The 18226-nt window shown below is 36.7% G+C and overlaps 1 protein-coding gene across 1 annotated transcript in view; it reads left to right on the forward strand.

The window, feature by feature from the left end:
* The first annotated feature begins 9458 nt into the window (after window positions 1-9458).
* LOC134749650 (NGFI-A-binding protein homolog) overlaps window positions 9459-18226 on the forward strand; it is a 34026-nt gene continuing 25258 nt past the window's right edge. The window contains exon 1 of the mRNA XM_063684696.1: window positions 9459-9901. Coding sequence (XP_063540766.1) covers window positions 9790-9901 — 112 coding nt within the window. The 5' untranslated portion in view covers window positions 9459-9789. The remainder of the gene's footprint in view (window positions 9902-18226) is intronic.

The following is an 18226-nucleotide window of genomic DNA, read 5'->3' on the forward strand; positions in this document are numbered from 1 at the left end:
ATAGAGATAGAAACAGGTGGGTCAATGTACGAAATTCCTCGTGGAAAGCGTCCTTTCTTTATTTGTGACGTTTTCAAGCAAAAGGTACCACTTTGTCGCTTACATAACGACGATTTTTTTTTGTATCTTCATGCGAATAACCTGTCAGAGCAACCTTATGGCAAAATACAATGTGGTACCTTTTGCTTGAAAACGACACAAAATTTAGTTAGTTTTAGTAGTTAAAACTATTGAAATCTTGAAATGAAAAACCAGAAATTAGTTTCCATTTATTAGTGGTACGAGGCAATGAAGTAACAAATTTAGTGTGACAAAATCTAGTCATTTTTAGGGTTCCGTACACACAGGGTAAGAACGGGACCCTATTACCAACTATTACTAAGACTCCGCTGTCCGTCTGTCTGTCTGTCCTTCTGTCACCAGGCTGTATCTCATGAACCGTGATAGCGAGACAGTTAAAATTTTCACAGATGATGTATTTCTGTTGCCGCTGTAACAACAAATACTAAAAACAGAATAAAATAAACATTCAAGTGGGGCTCCCATACAACAAACGTGATTTTTTTTGCCGTTTTTTGCGTAATGGTACGGAACCCTTCGTGCGCGAGTCCGACTCGCACTTCGCCGGTTTTTTTGTAATTTATTCAATATGGCATTGTCATGTACCATGTACTACATACATGTCTATCCTTTGAAGAATCTTTCTAAATAAATTAAAAAAAAACAGACTCAAAAGATTCACTGAATTTTCTGAAGGACAAGGAATATTTTACCTTTTTAGGGTTCCGTACCTCAAAAGGAAAAAACGGAACCCTTATAGGATCACTCGTGCGTCTGTCTGTCTGTCCGTCTGTCTGTCTGTCTGTCTGTCCGTCTGTCACTGCCCATTTTTTCCGAAACTACTGGACCAATTAAGTTGAAATTTGGGTCACATATGTAAGTTTGTGACCCAAAGATGGGCATGGAATGTAAACAAATGAATTTTAAAAATGGGGGCCACTTCACAAATGAGAAAAAAAAGGTTTTCAAACTATATCGTGTTACATATCAAATGAAAGAGCTTATTATGAGTATCTCAAATATATATTTTTTTAATTTTAGGATAAATAGTTTACAAGTTATTCAAGAAAATAGACAAAAAATGACCATTCCCCCCTTTATCTCCGAAACTACCGGGTCTAAAATTTTGAAAAAAATACACAAAATAGTTCTTTACTTATAGATGACAGGAAAACCTATTAGAAATGTGCAGTCAAGCGTGAGTCGGACTTAATTACTAAGTTTTTGATCCGACCCCTACGGGTCTTTTAAAGACAATTCATTAACATTTCACATAAAAAATGCATTGTTAGAAATTGTGTAAAGTATCCGGAACCCTTGGAACGCGAGTCCGACTCGCACTTGGCCGGTTTTTTTATTGTTAAAGAGTAGGTACAACTTATTCAATTTATTCATATTGCTTCCAAAATAACTTACCTACTAACCACCTATATAACTGAAATAACCTCTATTCTTCAATCTTATTCACTCGTCACTCGAAAATCGGTGGAAAATGGCGAAATGCTTTTTTTTTAATTACGAGCTATAGAAATTGGTAACCTAGTGGTATTGACCATTCCTTTGCAATTCTATTAGTAGAATTTATTTGCCTAGTAGTGGAGATATTATTGAACGAAATGCACGAAATCGACGGGCGATATTCAAAAATCGGCCCCTAGGTCCCCAGGTAGCAAAATGATGTCAAATGACGTCATTTTGCTACCTGGGTCGCAATTCTCAACCGATTCTCATAAAATTAGGTGTTAGGTTCTATTATTAAATTGTTTTTTTAGGATTGCTTTCTCCAGGCGCTACTGATTCCACGAAAAACGAAAAAAAAAAACAACAAAATCCAGCTCTTCTACGGTCGCCTGCATGTTTGGTCCACATTTCAATGGTGAAGAACGACAATTTCAATTTGGGGTTCCGTTAGATATTTCGCTTTTCAAAAGGGTTCCGTCACCAAAAAAAGTTTGAGAACCGCTGGAATAGAGAAATCTATCTATCCACCAAATTTATTCGAAATCTTACAATGTAACTTCGGTTTACCGTTATTGGAAAACCTCTAATTAGAAATTTAGCTCTGCTACGTACCTATATACATACCTACCTCAATGATTATAATGGGAATGTTTAACCCTCCATCACTAATTGTTTGCTTTTGTATATATGAATGTATCTATGCAATACGTGTTTTTCAAACAATTTTTTTTGTTTTCGCTAAATAAAATAAAACATAAGTCTATGTTATAAGATGAAAAAAGTTAGGTCAATGATCTTAAGCTAACTTTGCACCGAATTGAACAGAACAAAGTGAGGGAGTGTTATTATGTCATAATTTCGTAGTTATTTGACATTAATGATGTCATTGTCACACTTTGTCATTGCAAGTGCCATGCAGTTAGCTTGGTCTGACTCTATCTTCCACTATAATCATTGCAGTCCTTTAGTACATACGTCTTTGTAATTAAATGCGGATTCCATTTTTATAATGCGAAGCGGCACGTACTAAAATGATAATTACATCTACTTAAGGTGACGAGTCCAGTGTAGAAGTACAGCATGCAACGCGTTTAGCGTGAGCGTGACACAATCGGCAGGACCACTTAGTGCTATTCTAATAAGACCATTTGCTTAAAAAGTCAAAGAAAAAGCTCTTATTAGCGGCAAAGTGGAATAAGAATACGTACTCACTCGGAAGATTCCGGATTTCTTTTTACACGTTGTCCAACAAGAAAAATTAAACTGGATTTAAAATGAGCAACGTCATTATACGGAGCGTTTTTGCGGCTGGCAACACTCATTACACCGTTTCCTCCCGCGCTTTCTTGAAGAAAATTAAAAGAGCGGCATTAATTCTATCCATACGTCGCAGAGTTTTTGCAGCGCGCGGCAATGGTAGGTTTTTGTCTGTGGTAGCGTTCCCAGACTCCGGCCCGCAAAAACCCGCCTCGCAGCGAACGAGGGAATTTAGTATAAAAACACTAACCCCGCTCAATAACTGGCGACGCCGATGAAATACTATGAGTTCCTTTAAGTTTTTACAGCGCGGAGCTTTTTCAGCGCGACACCATTTGCATCGGACGCCCGCGGTCGCCATCTTTACGAGTAGTTTTTCCCGCGCACGCCGAATGCGTTCCCGAAATTGCCGTTTGGTAAAAACTATCTGATTAAATTCTTGTTTCGAGAATGGGCGTTTATGTATAATGATGTTTTTTCGGAGCAGATGCTTTCGGACTGAAATCGTAAAATATTTAGTTATGTCTATTGCTGTTTAGGGTGTTTAGTTTTTGCTTTGAATTTTAAAATGGGCTGTATACATTGATATGGAGTGGTGGGTATTAGGTGCTTAATGTTCCAGGGTGTTTCCTACAATTTTACACTCTGCATGGTGAACATGTATGTACAGTCAGACTGTCAGATGCAGAGGGAGGTGACCCCCCTGCATACACAATCAGTCCTAGCAGGGGGGGTCACCTCTCTCTGCATCTGACTGTACATGTATGTACGTTTTTCAGTTCATATAATATATGAACATATTATGTACATATGTGAACTGAAAAACGTCCACAACTTTAGCCATAGCACCAAGTCCAAAACCGCGGATAAACTTTTGGGTGAGCTAGAATTTATGTTAAAAAAATTGTAACATTTACCTACTTGCATTTACCTACCTACTTATAACAATTCGAAAGCTCTACGTCCTTTAAACGAGTAATTCTTGTATTTCGGGGATCTCGGAAACGACTCTAACCATTTCGATGAAATTTGCTCTATGGGGATTTTCGGGGGCGAAAAATCTATCTAGCTGGGTCTTTATCTCTGGGAAAACGTGCATTTATGAGTTTTTATAAGTTTTCCGAGCAAAGCTCGGTCTCCCAGGTACTGTCCATTATGAGTTCTTTCTTTCTTTTCTTGATGGACTTGAGGGCGGTGTTGCCCGTAGCCAATGTCACGTAAAAGGGTAGGAACAAAATAAATGCTCTTAGAGCACGACGCTGTTCGGTGGATGTTGTAGTTGTCTCGTAAAACCGATAGCTGGATTTTACGAGAAGCACGTGGACTACCGGCCGTTGACTCCAAAATGGTGGTTAAACACGCTTTGAGATTAATTCTCCATTCACTGCACACTACCACATTAGATTATTGTATAATAAAGCTATCGATATTACACTTTAAACAATATTAATGAGCAAAAAACAAAGGAATTAATCACGAGGCTACTATCAAGATGGCGTTCGAACCGGAAGTCCTATGAGTTCTTTAATTATCAATCAATTCATTAACATTCTCTCATTCATCAATTCATTCATTCATTCATTTTTCATTATAGTTTAGAGTAAGAGTAATTTGTGTATCGTTTTATTGTTGTCTTGTGTAATAATGTACTATAATTTTATTCAGTAATTGTTATAAAACCTAACCATGCAAGTATTGATGTATTGTCGGAAAGTTTCCGAAATTGCGAAATTTTCGACATTAAACAATTGTGGAAACTTCTCATATTCTTGTATAGGGATCGAAATTTTCCATTTTCAAATGAAAGAGCGGCACAAGATCGGTCGGAGTGGCGAGCCTTGGGGAGGCCTATGTCCAGCAGTGGACATCTATCGGCTGACATGATGATTATGATAAAATGAAAGTTTCCTTTATTTCCTATGAAATTTTCCTGAGATTTCCTAGAACTTTAACTAACTTGTTTTTAAACTTTCCGAAACTTGCACATCTTTCTTTAGGCATGCAACTGTCTCATAAATTTTATAATCGACACAGAAATAAAACAGATTTCATATGTCGATTTTATATAAATTCATTATAAATGGAAGTAGAACACATACTGGTTGCATTACGCGAAAAGTGTGGGACCGTCGTTGTCAACACAGAGTGAACTGACTCAATTGACTATCGGTGAATCTTATATTAACGGGGTACGGTCTATACTATACTAATCAAATACATACAGTCAAATACATATGGGCCGATATTTATTAGTAGATTTGCTCTCGTCAGGATTTGATAAAATTTGGTAGATAATAGAGTTCTAACTTTTAATATCTACCGAATTACAATGAAAACCTACCCATCAATCTTCCTTAGCACCGCCTTATATATTTTCTGGGATTTGGGATCCCTTTGTTTGACATAATTATTAAAAGTCATGATGTAATGTTTGTCAGATTATCATTAGTCATAATTCTGAAACCGTTAACTTTTCCGGATTTTCGTAAGGTTATCCTATAGATAGGTTAGGTTAGGTAGGTATTATAACATTTAAAACTTTCGCGGTTTGAACACATATTAAATTACATTTACAAACGGGTCTATCGCGAATTTATTTTGTTACCTTTATTTACCGACGTTTCGACACAGGTTTCACTGGTCGTGGTCGCGGCTAACTGACGTCCCAGCAAAATGTTAAAACAGAGATTTGTGTGACTACCCCACGAAAAGTGCATTAAGTGCAAAGGTAGGTATTAGTTTTGTTTTATGGCAATCCTGAAAAGTTACGCGTTTCTGAGAAAAACCTAATTATGACTAACGAAAATGCGGACAAACAATACATTATGACTTAAAACTTTATGGGAAACAATAGACCAATTTTTTTTATTGTGATGATTGTACTAAAACTTATTCAAAATCTTAAATGTATGAATCAGCAAACTAGGCTCCACACTCGCGTTCGCGGCTTCGCGCCGCGATTCGCGCATGAGTGTGGAGGGCCCTTAACATTGTTAACGGGGTTTGTTAATATGATAGGCACACATTGGAATACCGACGCTCTTTTCTCGATATTATCTGCTTTGAACGTAAATCCTACGGTAAGCAAAGTTCAAATACATCAGAGACATAACACATAACTTTTTAAAACCTTTCGCAACCACGCTAGATTCCCGCTATCCTGCCTTTTTCTCGTCTCTAACTCAACTTGTCATGAAGTTGTCAACTCGCGACGATTTCCTATGTATATGCGTTAAAAAATGTGTGCAAAACCAGCGCAGTGGCAGGTAGGTTGATGAAAATCGTATTTTTAATGAATCGCGTTGTGAGTGGCGAGCGTGAGAAAATAGGCGGGCGAGAGAGCCCCACTTGCGGGGCTAGAGAGCGAGCGGAGGCGGTAGCGAATCAAAAGCTATACCAAGGAATCACTATAAACAAGACAAACAAATAGGGATGATGACACATGTTGAATTTTATAACAAAATCTAGTAAAATAAATAGCAAATGAGCAATTTATCACAATAATGTTGATATTAAAATAATACAAAAAATTTCTTCCTTCCAAAAAGGAAAAAAGTAAGGTCTAAGGGTACCATTCGATTCCTTACATTTTATCAGAAAAAAGATTGTATAGCAATAAAAATCACGTTTGTTGTATGAGAGCCCCACTTAAATATTTATTTTATTCTGTTTTTAGTATTTGTTGTTTTAGCGGCAAGAGAAATATATCATCTGTAAAAATTCCAACTATCTAGCTATCACGGTTCATGAGATACAGCCTGGTGACATACAGACGGACAGGCGGACAGTGGAGTCTTAGTAATAGGGTCCCGTTTTTACCATTTGGGTACGGAACCCTAAAAACTATCCTTTGTCCTTCCTCGTGACCTATCTCCGCTCCGAGGATTGGGTAACTTCAGTAAAGCCTAAGATTGATTTTTCAACAGTCCTTTAAATGACTCTGCGTATTTAAAGTATCGTGAGTATCGTGACGTTAAACAGGTTTAAAGATTTGCAGACGCGTTTCTGAGAAGAACCAAAATATGACTAACGAAAATGAGGACAAACAATACATTATGACTTAAAACTTTATGGGAAACAATAGAGAATAATATTTTAGACCAATAATATAGTTAAAACATAAGTAGCCTTGATAAGATAACTTATAACGTAAGTTATATTATCAAGGCTACTTATGTTTTAATGAGGGCTATCGTTTTTTTGCTCACCAGTTGGCGCCTCTGTTGATGGTGGTCCAAAAGACTAAAGAACAGCTGTCAGTAATTGAAGTGACAAGTGACATTTCGAACTATGGAAAAGACCACCATCTACACTAGCGCCCCTAGCGGCGAATTCATACGCGTTAGCCCTCATTAAAATAACTTTTGCGACAGATATGACGAGGCACTTTTTTCATTGCATAAAACAGCTACACATGACCTAAGAACCATATCGACATGTTGACCGCGTAATCGCTTCCGCTTATCACCCCGCTCGTTCCCCGGCCTAAGTTTTTCTGCAAATAATATCCGTCGAGTAAGGCGCTGCCGGTTTTTCCGCGGTGAAAGGTTGCAGGTAGCTGGAACTATGCTTATGTTCGTATGATGACCAACGGTACCAGTTGTGTGGGAAAATCTAACGTAGGTTTTTTGAGAAATCGCGTAAAAACCGGCTGGTAATGTGGACGATTATCTATTTGCACGATGTCTAGATAGCAAGCTGTCAGCGCGATTCGGGAAATGAATTAGAGATTCACTCTAGATATGAAATAGTAAAGATATGTGACGTCCCACGGCTAAAGGTGCCTTATGGCGGTTGGCGCTTACGCTATTATCAACGCCGCTCCAATTAATATTGGATGGCGCTTACGTCGCATAGCGCCGCAATAATTTACGTAACCGCCAGCCGCCATAAGGTACCCTTTGCCGTGGAACGTCACATATCTTTACTATTTCATATCTAGTGAATTACTAATTCATTTCCCGAATCGCGCCGTGTGTATATCGCGTTATTAGATAAAGTCAGACAGTAAAACAGTAAGACAGACATGTTTGACACGAACATGAAATTCAGCTCAGAGGGCCTATCTAAAATTGAAATTTCGTAATCTGCCTCTTTAACATTTAAAACTCGTGTTTTGAACACATATTACACACACACACACACATATTATTATTTTTTGTCATCACTTTTCGTCGGGTAGTCACACAAATCTCTGTTTTGACATTTTGCTGGGACATCAGTTAGCCGCGCGACCACTACCAGTGAAATCTGTGTCGAAACATCGATAAATAATAAAGGTAACGGTAAGATTGTAAGGGTTCTTCATGAGGGGTAAGACAAAAAATCGTCCGTATGCCGAAGCGTTACGGGCGACTTTTCATCTTACCTCGCATGTACAACCCTTTCAATCTTACCCCAACGCACCTTAATACAGTCAACATGGCATAAGCTATATGTGGGTGAGGTGATCTAAACTTCTAAAGGTAAGTACGGTCGAGTTCACAGATATTTTTACAAGACAACGCACGTTCCAAAAATATATAGGTACACAACATTATATTTTATTTATTGTCAATGTTTGTGAGTCAACTGTACAGCTTTCTTACTTCTTTTACAATGCAGTTGTGCTCCGATCCCTTTGAACATCTCCCCCACTTCTATTAATGACGGAAAATATCAATAAGCTAGATTATTATCTAGAATTCTAGACCCAAAATAGACGAGAGCCCTAAAAGATTACACGTTGCAAAAAATGCTCCAATTTAGTCTATGCTCAACCACGACCCACACCGTTTAGGCCAAAGCGCAAAAACCCGATCGATGCGTGCCCAAATCAAATTAAAAATGATAATCACTAAAGCTTAATTCGACTCAGAGCTTTCCTGGAACTTGAAAAAGCTATAAAATGGACGCCGCCAACGGTATCCGATGTTCTACAAAAACTATGTTTCGAACTAAACGGGGCTGCTCGAACGCGTCAATTTTAAAAATGAAAGTTTTTTTTTATTGAATTTTTCTTCGTTGGTAAATTGAATATCATTATAAAAGTAGGTATTTTTTGAGGTCAGTTGTAGATTAACGGACCTACGTGGATTTCATAAAATTTTACAGAATGAGGGTCTTTTTGACCCTATGTACTTATCATTAATTGAAGACTGTAAATAATAGGATTTATTTGCGATACACGTAAGAATCAACTTTAAATACCGATTACCTTTTTCTCTTACGAATCCCGCCGTTACGTTATTAGGTTAAATTTAATGACTTCATTAAGATTTTTACTGGAGTTAATTAAGTTTCCAACATTAATTTAAAAAATCATACTCCCTATATACCTAAATCAATAATCGAATTAATTATAAAAATAACTAAAAATATTTGAAACCGTATCTAGGTTATCTAATTAAATAGTCTAGGCTAAGTAAACCTTTGTTTAGGAATAATATATATCCGGGTATTATTATCTGAATAACCGTAAAATTAATCCATCTCCATTACGATTTTTATTCATTATTTTACGATCATAAAGTTCGATTAACTTTTCGATAATGCACAAAACTACATATACCTATGTAGGTACCTAAATACTCTTCTACTATATTCAATATCACATCTCAACTTTAAACGATCAATAACAAGACAGATTTTAACCGAAACTTAACCCTTTCACATTACGCACACACACAACTACGTTTTTTATGTAAACGCGACGGCAAGGAAAGCGTCAGCCACGTGGGGGGGTGCCGTGGGGTGCTGGGCGGGGCAGCTGCATAGGGCTCCAAACGTCAGTCGCGGCGCGCGGGTCACTCGGCCACGACTACTCATCTGTAGCCCGCCGAAATACGCGCCAAAACCGCGCTTTCGAACTGTCAAATCCAATTTGAACAGATCGCGAATGAACGAAATTAAAAACATTAACTTCGAACCATAAACAATTTAAAAAAAAACTTTTTTTTGTGGCAGTATTTTTCTGCCAGTTTTCGATTATGTAATTTATTTTTTCAGTGTTTTTGATTTTGCGTTTAGTTGATGTGTGCGAGCGAGAGGGAGATGGAGAGTCCGGGCGAGGAAGCGGGACGGAGCGCCGCCCCCGCGACGAACGGGTCCAATAAGATCATCGGTCGCAACGTGAATGGAACCAGTAAGTCACATGCAATTTAAAAAGTTTGCTCATAACTCATAATTTATTAATAGCATTATTCAGTAGCGAGATAATTTATGTCCGACATTCTTGCATTACAAATTGTTGAATGTATGTTTTTAAGTATGAATTTGTAAATTGGCAAAAAATTACCTATAGGTAGGTGGTACAGAGGGTGATCGCATCTAGGCATTAAACTGGTCATGAGCCTAGGCACATCATAGGTCTTATTTCTTTGGGTCTCTAGTTTACGAACAACTGTTCTATGTTAAATAAATTAAATACTTATAACAAATAAAATATAAAGATGATATAATACATATTAATTAAATACTAAGTTCAAACTAAAAACCACAAACTACCTACATAATTATAAAACAGTGTAAACACCCACCTAGTTAGAAAGTTATAAACATAACAGATATTTCTAAATATGAACAAAATTCCACTGTACCTACTACTATACTCATCCCCTAATACTATCGTAAGTAGGTACCTAATGATTTTCTCTGGCTATTTTTGAAATGAGACAGTCCCGGGCCAAACTATAACTAAGAAGTTACAAATTACCTAAAAAAAAAGTAGGTATTTTCCGTAACGATCATAAACAAGGTATTCATTTTCTTTGGTTTCACTATCATCATTGTAACGAAGTAACTTAAAAACCTTTATAATTTCAAATAGAGTCCGACCAAGCTAACTCTGTAAGGCATTTGCAATGACACAGTGTGCCAATGTCATCTTTAATGTCAAATTTCTATGGAAATATGAAGTTTTATAATGTCGCTACCTAACTTTGGTCTGTTGAAGTTGGAAATGAAATGAAATATTAATAACAATTGTTACATGTCGAGGGAGGTACAATATTGAGTGTACAATTGTGTATAACTATTAATGATTGCAATTATTTTGTCGGCTAATAAATAGCTAACAAATAAAATTAATCTAATTCGCATTATAATTATGTCAATTCTGTTCTTGTTTATTCGAAATATCTTAATATGTCACAATATGTATAATTTTTGATAATCAATCGCCGATCAGTTTATAATAAAAAAAAAAAAAAACAATTGGAAAAAGTTGGTGCAAAAAGTTAGTCCGTAGGTTATTCGGATACATTATAACATACAGTATATACCTAATAGGTACGTTTGTAGGCGACACGCCGTCTAAGTTAATAAAAATTCCTTCCCCTCATTAAGAAAATATAACTTTTTCCACTTGATAAAAAGTGGATTCTACGAAAAGTCAGACGCTGGGAATCGAAGCCGCACACCGGTAATTTGCGTTTTTCTGCCGCTTTGTCTTGGCGCGCTTTTTGCGTGCTCCCTCGGGCTTAATGCTTTCCACGATGGATGCAGCAGTCTTGATCGTTGGTTTGTCAACTTTGTCATACGTTTATATACATGTATACATCTAATTTAAACGATGAGTTTAATCTAATATGCTGTTTGTTTTAATTATTACTTCGCTACTTAAAAATAACAAAAATATGTTAATTAGGCGGTTCCCTGAGCCAGAAGGCGAAAAATCTCCTTACATGATCATGTTTTTCTAAGAGACGTTGATATTCGTAGACGTGGAAAAAATATATGTCGTTCTTGACTATATTATCTTTAATAACATAGCTTTCGATACACGAATTATGACACTTCGCTCGATACAATTAATTCCCAAAGTAACCTCTAACTCGGACTTTTAATCAAACTTTACTCGGTTGTTTATTATGTGATACTATAAACAAATTTAATTTAAAACAAAATAAACTTAAATAGTAATTTCATAGCTTTCGAATTTCAATATTGTAAGGTATCGTTTTTAAAATAAACAAATATCGACAAAATTCGATGAAAATTGACAGTTGGCGCGCATGATCTTTCCCGTTCTTTCGTACGAAATGTGACAGTGACAGCGGCAAACCGACGGAACAGCCTTAATCGATTACCTAAATTATGATATAAGTCACTTCTAATGGAGACGAATCTTATGTCAAGTTATACGATAAAGTCTCCCAAGTAATTCAGCAGCAGGACTATAGAAAAAGGTACCTATACAAACATCCAACATACCTAAATACATACATATACAAACACTTAATAAAATTATCCCTAGAAGAAAAACTCATTAGCTTTGATGCTTTGTAGCATATTAACAAAATAATGTTGCCTAACCACTCGTTTTCTTTATGTAATAAGGCTCTATTTTATCTATAGATAGTTTCTACTGTATTATCATGAAGCTGCAAAGATAGACGAAACACATAATCCTAATTTATCTCGCTCACCGTTTTTATACATAAAAATGCAATAATCCATCCCGTCGTGGATCAAAACTAGTCCCTGCTGCGACAAAAAACAAAAACCCGCCACTATGTTGTCTGTGGTCGGAAAAACCGTGGAAAACGCGGAAAAACTGCGCTCTCATTGTGCGCCGCAAAAACTGGCCGTCTTGGGAAATCTAGTAATGTAAACTGGTTTTAGAATAGGACATATAATATATAGAATGCTATGTGTATTTATGTTATATAACGGCGTATTTTGTTTAACTCTCGTAGACTTATCTTCTTCTTCTTTTCGTATCGAGGTTCCTTTTCATACGATCGATGCCCAGTAGGCCTCCCTTTCATGGAGACTATATAAAGGAGCCAAATCTCTATGTATGAAAAGTGTCCATCAAAAAACAGTAATTAGGCGGCGCCACCATACACCGAAATACTACCAAAAACAACCTACGTAATTTGGTCGGGTTATTTGTTGCGTTATATGGTTCATGTTATACTCATGTCCCAGAGCCTAACTAGCGCCACCGGAGAGATTAGGAACTATTATTTAAAGCTGAAAGCGGTCACTTTTGCAACAATTCTGCCATAAGAGATTGGCATCCTTTCTATACCATCCATACTCCCTTTACTTACATCCATGCCAGTAGGCAGCGGTATTAACAGCCCTGGCTGTCGCGTCTCTCAGATCCAGCTCCGAGCAGTGATGTGGGTATGGATGGTATAGAAAGGATGCCAATCTCTTATGGCAGAATTGTTGCAAAAGTGAGCGCTTTCAGCTTTAAATAATAGTTACGCTAGTTAGTGGCGCTAGTTAGGCTCTGGGACATGAGTATAACATGAACCATATAAGGCAACAAACCCGACCAAATTACGTAGGTTGTTTTTGGTAGTATTTCGGTGTATGGTGGCGCCGCCTAATTACTGTTTTTTAATGGACACTTTTCATACATAGAGATTTGGCTCCTTTATATAGTCTCCATTAGAGTTGTGCCGTTCCCGGTAACATTACCCATTTTGTATAGAGAATGTTACCGAGCGAGAAATTTCCCCATACAAAATGGGGAATGTTACCGGGAATGGCACAACTCTAGTCTCCATGGATGTGGGCATGCGGGGCACAGCAGTAGATGTGACATTGTTTGCGTTGCTGTGCCGCAGGGAGCAGTCCCCATCTGGCCATGTTTTGCTTTTCGTAAACTTATGTAAGGTACTTACACCAGCTACAGGATATCCTTAATTACCACCATAAAACGAAGATAACACTCTGGCAAGCCAACTTTGTCAGAAAAAAAGCGCAACATTCAAAATTTGTATGGGATACGGATCCTTCGCGCCTACATATTTCAAATTTGCCGCATCACACAGCACCCAGGGATTTTGGTTATTTCGAAGATACAAGATGCGTCAACAGTATGTATTAATTCATGATTTGAATCCTTACGAAAAAGGTAAATACCTACCTACTGAAGGTTTCAGTCATTTTCCTTATATAGTCGCTTTCTGAGACAGCTTGTATGATGTATGTAGAGTCAAAATGCCCTTTACAGACGCTTAAATGTTTAGTACTCTAATCTAATACCTATATTATTTTTTAATAATTTATATAAGTAAATGACTACATATGTCTTTTTTTTTCTTTTTCTTACATATATCGATTCTGAATATATTGAAAGCCATAATCTTAATTTTTTTTTAAACCTTAAAATCTAAAACACAAACATATGCACATAAAAAAAAACATAAAGACACTAAAACTTAACTAAAAAAAAAAAAAAAAATAAGCACACTACTGATATATTATCCTACTTAATACTATCAGCCCCATTCCGACCCCCACCCAGCTCAAAAGTGCCAAATATGCTAGCGGCATTACCGCGCTGGATGGCAAGCGATATCTGTTGGACCAAGTAGGAGCCTGAACGGGGATCGCACCCTCTTAATTAACTACGCTTTTCCTTCTTCTAAGATTTTATACTAGTTAGATATACTACTAAGGATGTATATTCTCATCATCATCATAATTTAAGAGCATGGCTCTTGTCGGTGGAGTATGCGCCAGTTTTCTCGGTCCTCGGCCAGGTTCTTTAGGTCCCTGTATATTCTATACAGTACTTAAAGGGTACTATGCGTTGGCTTCGGATCTGCGCACGTCTCCCAAACCCCAAACTGTCTGGAACAGCCTTGTACCGTGTAGGTACAGGAAAGACATACAACTCATACAATTCCAACATTAGAACTGAAAAAAACACAACACAAAAAATTTCAAGAGAAGAGAAGAGAAGAGTTTTTGAAGTCCCTGCAGTTTTGAAAGAAAACCCTACTTTCCGTATATGCTGCCGCGATGAAGCCTTTTTAGGCACGTCATACAGCACCGTATTTAAGTATATTTTTGCATAAACCACCCATTAACAGTCCGTAAGTATAAAAAGACCCTTAAGAACGCAAAAACATAACTGTGACATAATTAAGTCGAGCACGAGCTAAGTACTATTAAGTTCCTGGAAAGGGTATATAAGAGATCAGATAATATCATAGATACATTCCAAAAAGCGCGTATTTGCTTGTGTGGTACTCATTTATCTTAGTTTCTTAGTCTTACATAGATACCTAAGTAGCAAAAAGTAGGTAAAGAAAGATGTTGAAATTTGACGAGTATAAATAACCTAGGTATAGTCTGTGTTTGATAAGGATCCTGCTGACCATAATTTTTCTTTCATATTTTTTTTTTTTTTTTATGAAAATTACTTTTTCTGCTCTACACGGCACGACCGAGGTCGGCGAGGTCTGTACCCACAATCTTAGACCACTACGCAAATACAAAATTTTAAATTACCGTCAGAAAAACCTTACATAATTTTGATTCGAAATGTTCATTCAGTCACTCGCATTAAAAGTTATTCGCATAAGTACATTTCTGTTTTTAATACCTGTAAATCCCGTAATGCAGTGCGATTTTTGGAACCGGATATATATGATGGAAACTGGATTTTTCTTTTGGCACCGGCATGCCATACACAACCACCTTTTTACAGCCGAAATGCAATATAAAATGAAACATGCACATAATTAAATTCCCCTTAAATGCATATTCTCTTACAAAAACTACTTCTTAAGCCGCAACATGTGTAATCTACATATTATGGAGATTCGCGCCAATTTTTACACAACCTCAGCATAATATCATAATAAACCTACTTATATTATACATAGTTTAAGAAAATGTGCGCTATATTCTTGATGTACGGCCTCGGAAGCACTTCCTGTTTTCTTTTTAAAAATACTGGCTGTATGCAGGAAACACATGCGAGATGCTATGGAATAAAAATAAATGTAAGGTGTTTTTTAGAGTCGACAACGATCGCCCAGAGTAATTGAAGTTAAAAAAGTAAAAATAATGCAAATATGTATGATGGTATAAAACAGTTTTTCTTGCATTGTAATGACAAGAACCGCAATGTTATAGGTACCTATTTATGTCGTTGATTTATATCCTCAACGGGGATGTGCAAGCATGCTGGAGATATCTTTATTGAAATAACGAGCGAGAGGTAAAAAACTAGCAGATTAAAAATAAAAGCACATAATAATATAAACATCCAGACGTGCCGGAAAAACACTACAAAAGTAGTAAACCCCATCGAAATATATCATTTTGGTAGCGAAATAAATATGGCGACGATGGCTAGCGCTTATTATAAATAATTAATGATTCCACCCGCTCTTATGCACGATAAAATGCCATTACGGTTTTCATTGGGTCCACGCAAAAAACCGAAAACCGCCGTCGGCCGAGCGCGCCCAAAAAAATGTCTTTAAAAGCGCGCGGGCATCGCTGAAATTCCCGCGGTTTCTTACGGTCGGTCATTTGACTCTATCATTAACTCAAGAATTAAACTGAAAAAAACAAAGGGCCCAATAAAGGTTTATCTTTTTTGTGACATAAATAAAGGGAATATGGAAAGGGCGCAAAGCCAGCCACCGCCTCGGCTTAATGGCGTCAACACGATAAATATTGCACTCATGAAAATTCAAGACGAGACGAGACGAACTAAAAACAAGTTGGCCTCATCCGACATTATCACCGCAGCGTGCAATAATTATTTATGGAGTTCATAATTTTACGATTTTTAGTGGGCGATATGATAGCCAAGAAGTTCTTAATTACAATTGGTACTCTAGACTCTAGTTACATTACTTTCTAATTTAATAAGTCCAATTACATCTTACGAAAGTTACGAATAGTTAGGCAGGTAGGTGGCTGGAGCCTTCTGGAGAAGACAGGCTTTGGACAGGGACTCGTGGAGGAATATGGGAGAGGCCTATGCCAAGGGCAACCAGATAAGACGTCTGCGGAGAAAGGCTAGCAGTAAGCAGTAAGTAAGGCATATTTAATTAAATAAGTACTTACTTATGAGTCTGGAGTCTGGAGGCGTTTGATGGCATGAAAAAACAATGAATTAAAGAAAGTTACTATGATTTATTTGACGTAATCTCAACTCGTTGTCAAAGTTTCCTACAGAAAAAATTGCCATATATTGCATTAAGTCACATTTAAGTCGTATAGTCGTAGGTATTGAATGGGACGTGCATCAATGGCAATACAGAAAATAAAGTAATTATACATACTAATTTTGACAGACTTAATTTTAAAATATCCGCCATTATCATGCTGTTAAATAAATGAATTATATTTCGTAAGGAACTGATAACATGATCATGAATTCTAATTTATTTTAATGATTAGCCTAGATTTACCTACAAAATTTTAACATCTTAATTATACTAAACAATGAAATAAAATGTAATAAATATGAAACAAGTAAAACAACACCGATATACATGATTTAGGTGCGAGCGACAATGGCTGAAGATAAACCGTACGCGGTTTTCGCTCGCTGTTTTCAAATGTCAATAGTATTTTAAGATTGTATTGGATAAAAAAGTACTTAGGTAATTTTTATTATTTATCTTAATGTAAATCAGCTCCATGCAGGATGCAGCTAAGCCTTCGACCAGTCCGTAGCTGACAATAATATCTTACCACCATGTTCCCACCACCCACCTCAGTTAACGGGTTGGCCTATAATAGTTAGTTACCGTTTTATAATTTTATATTGTTAATATTACAGTAGCAGAGCATTATTATATATATAGAGTTAGACCAAGAAAAGTCTGCACTGTTTTTTTTTTTTTATTATAAACTGATCGGCGATTACACCACACGCAGTGCCATTGTTATACGTCATAATTTCATAGAAGTTTGACGTTTAAAATAACACCTGCACTGCGTGTGCTGTCAAAATCTCTGCAAACTTTTCTTGGTTTGATTACGCAGATACTAGTTGTTGCAATTAATACAATGTACGAAGCAGCACCATTAAAAATATAGAAGTTATAAAAAAACATTCATATGCATGTATCGACTTCTTAAGTCAGCAAAATCTTTCAAAAACAGTAGTTTTCTGCATCATCTCTTTAATTAAAACTCACCACGTCTTAGCACAAAAAAGACGACACGATAAAAAACCTAGTCATTTGTGTTCCGTTCCTTTCGAATGTAGAGGACCGTTATAATATCAGAAATGACAGATGCGTCAGTCCGACTCACATCACTCGGCCAGTAGCCACAAAAAGTGCGTATTCTAACAATCTAAACAGCATTTGCATATAACTAAATGCGAGTAGCATTGTTTAAAGCTTACAAAGTTATCTTAACCGGTGGCTAAAAATGGAACTAATGCAATCTCGAACTAATCTCATTTTTACCTTCGATCGTGGCGCTCCCTCTTAAATTTCAAATTAGTTTGCGAGGCCGAAGATATGAATGGAGAGAACAGACTGAAAAAAGCGCTGTTTTCGAACGCATCTTTGCGTAACCGCATTCTTTATTTGAATTGAATGTGAGCCGATTGTCTATTGTATGAGTGAGGCGAGGGAGTTGTGATTGTGGTTTATCATTTGTTTATAAACTGCCTTTTTTTTTAAAGTTTTTTTTTAAATATACGAACTGCTGTGTTCTCGTAAAACTTCGTATTTTGAAATAA

Source organism: Cydia strobilella, chromosome 1, assembly GCF_947568885.1.
Source record: "Cydia strobilella chromosome 1, ilCydStro3.1, whole genome shotgun sequence".
NCBI lineage: Eukaryota > Metazoa > Arthropoda > Insecta > Lepidoptera > Tortricidae > Cydia > Cydia strobilella.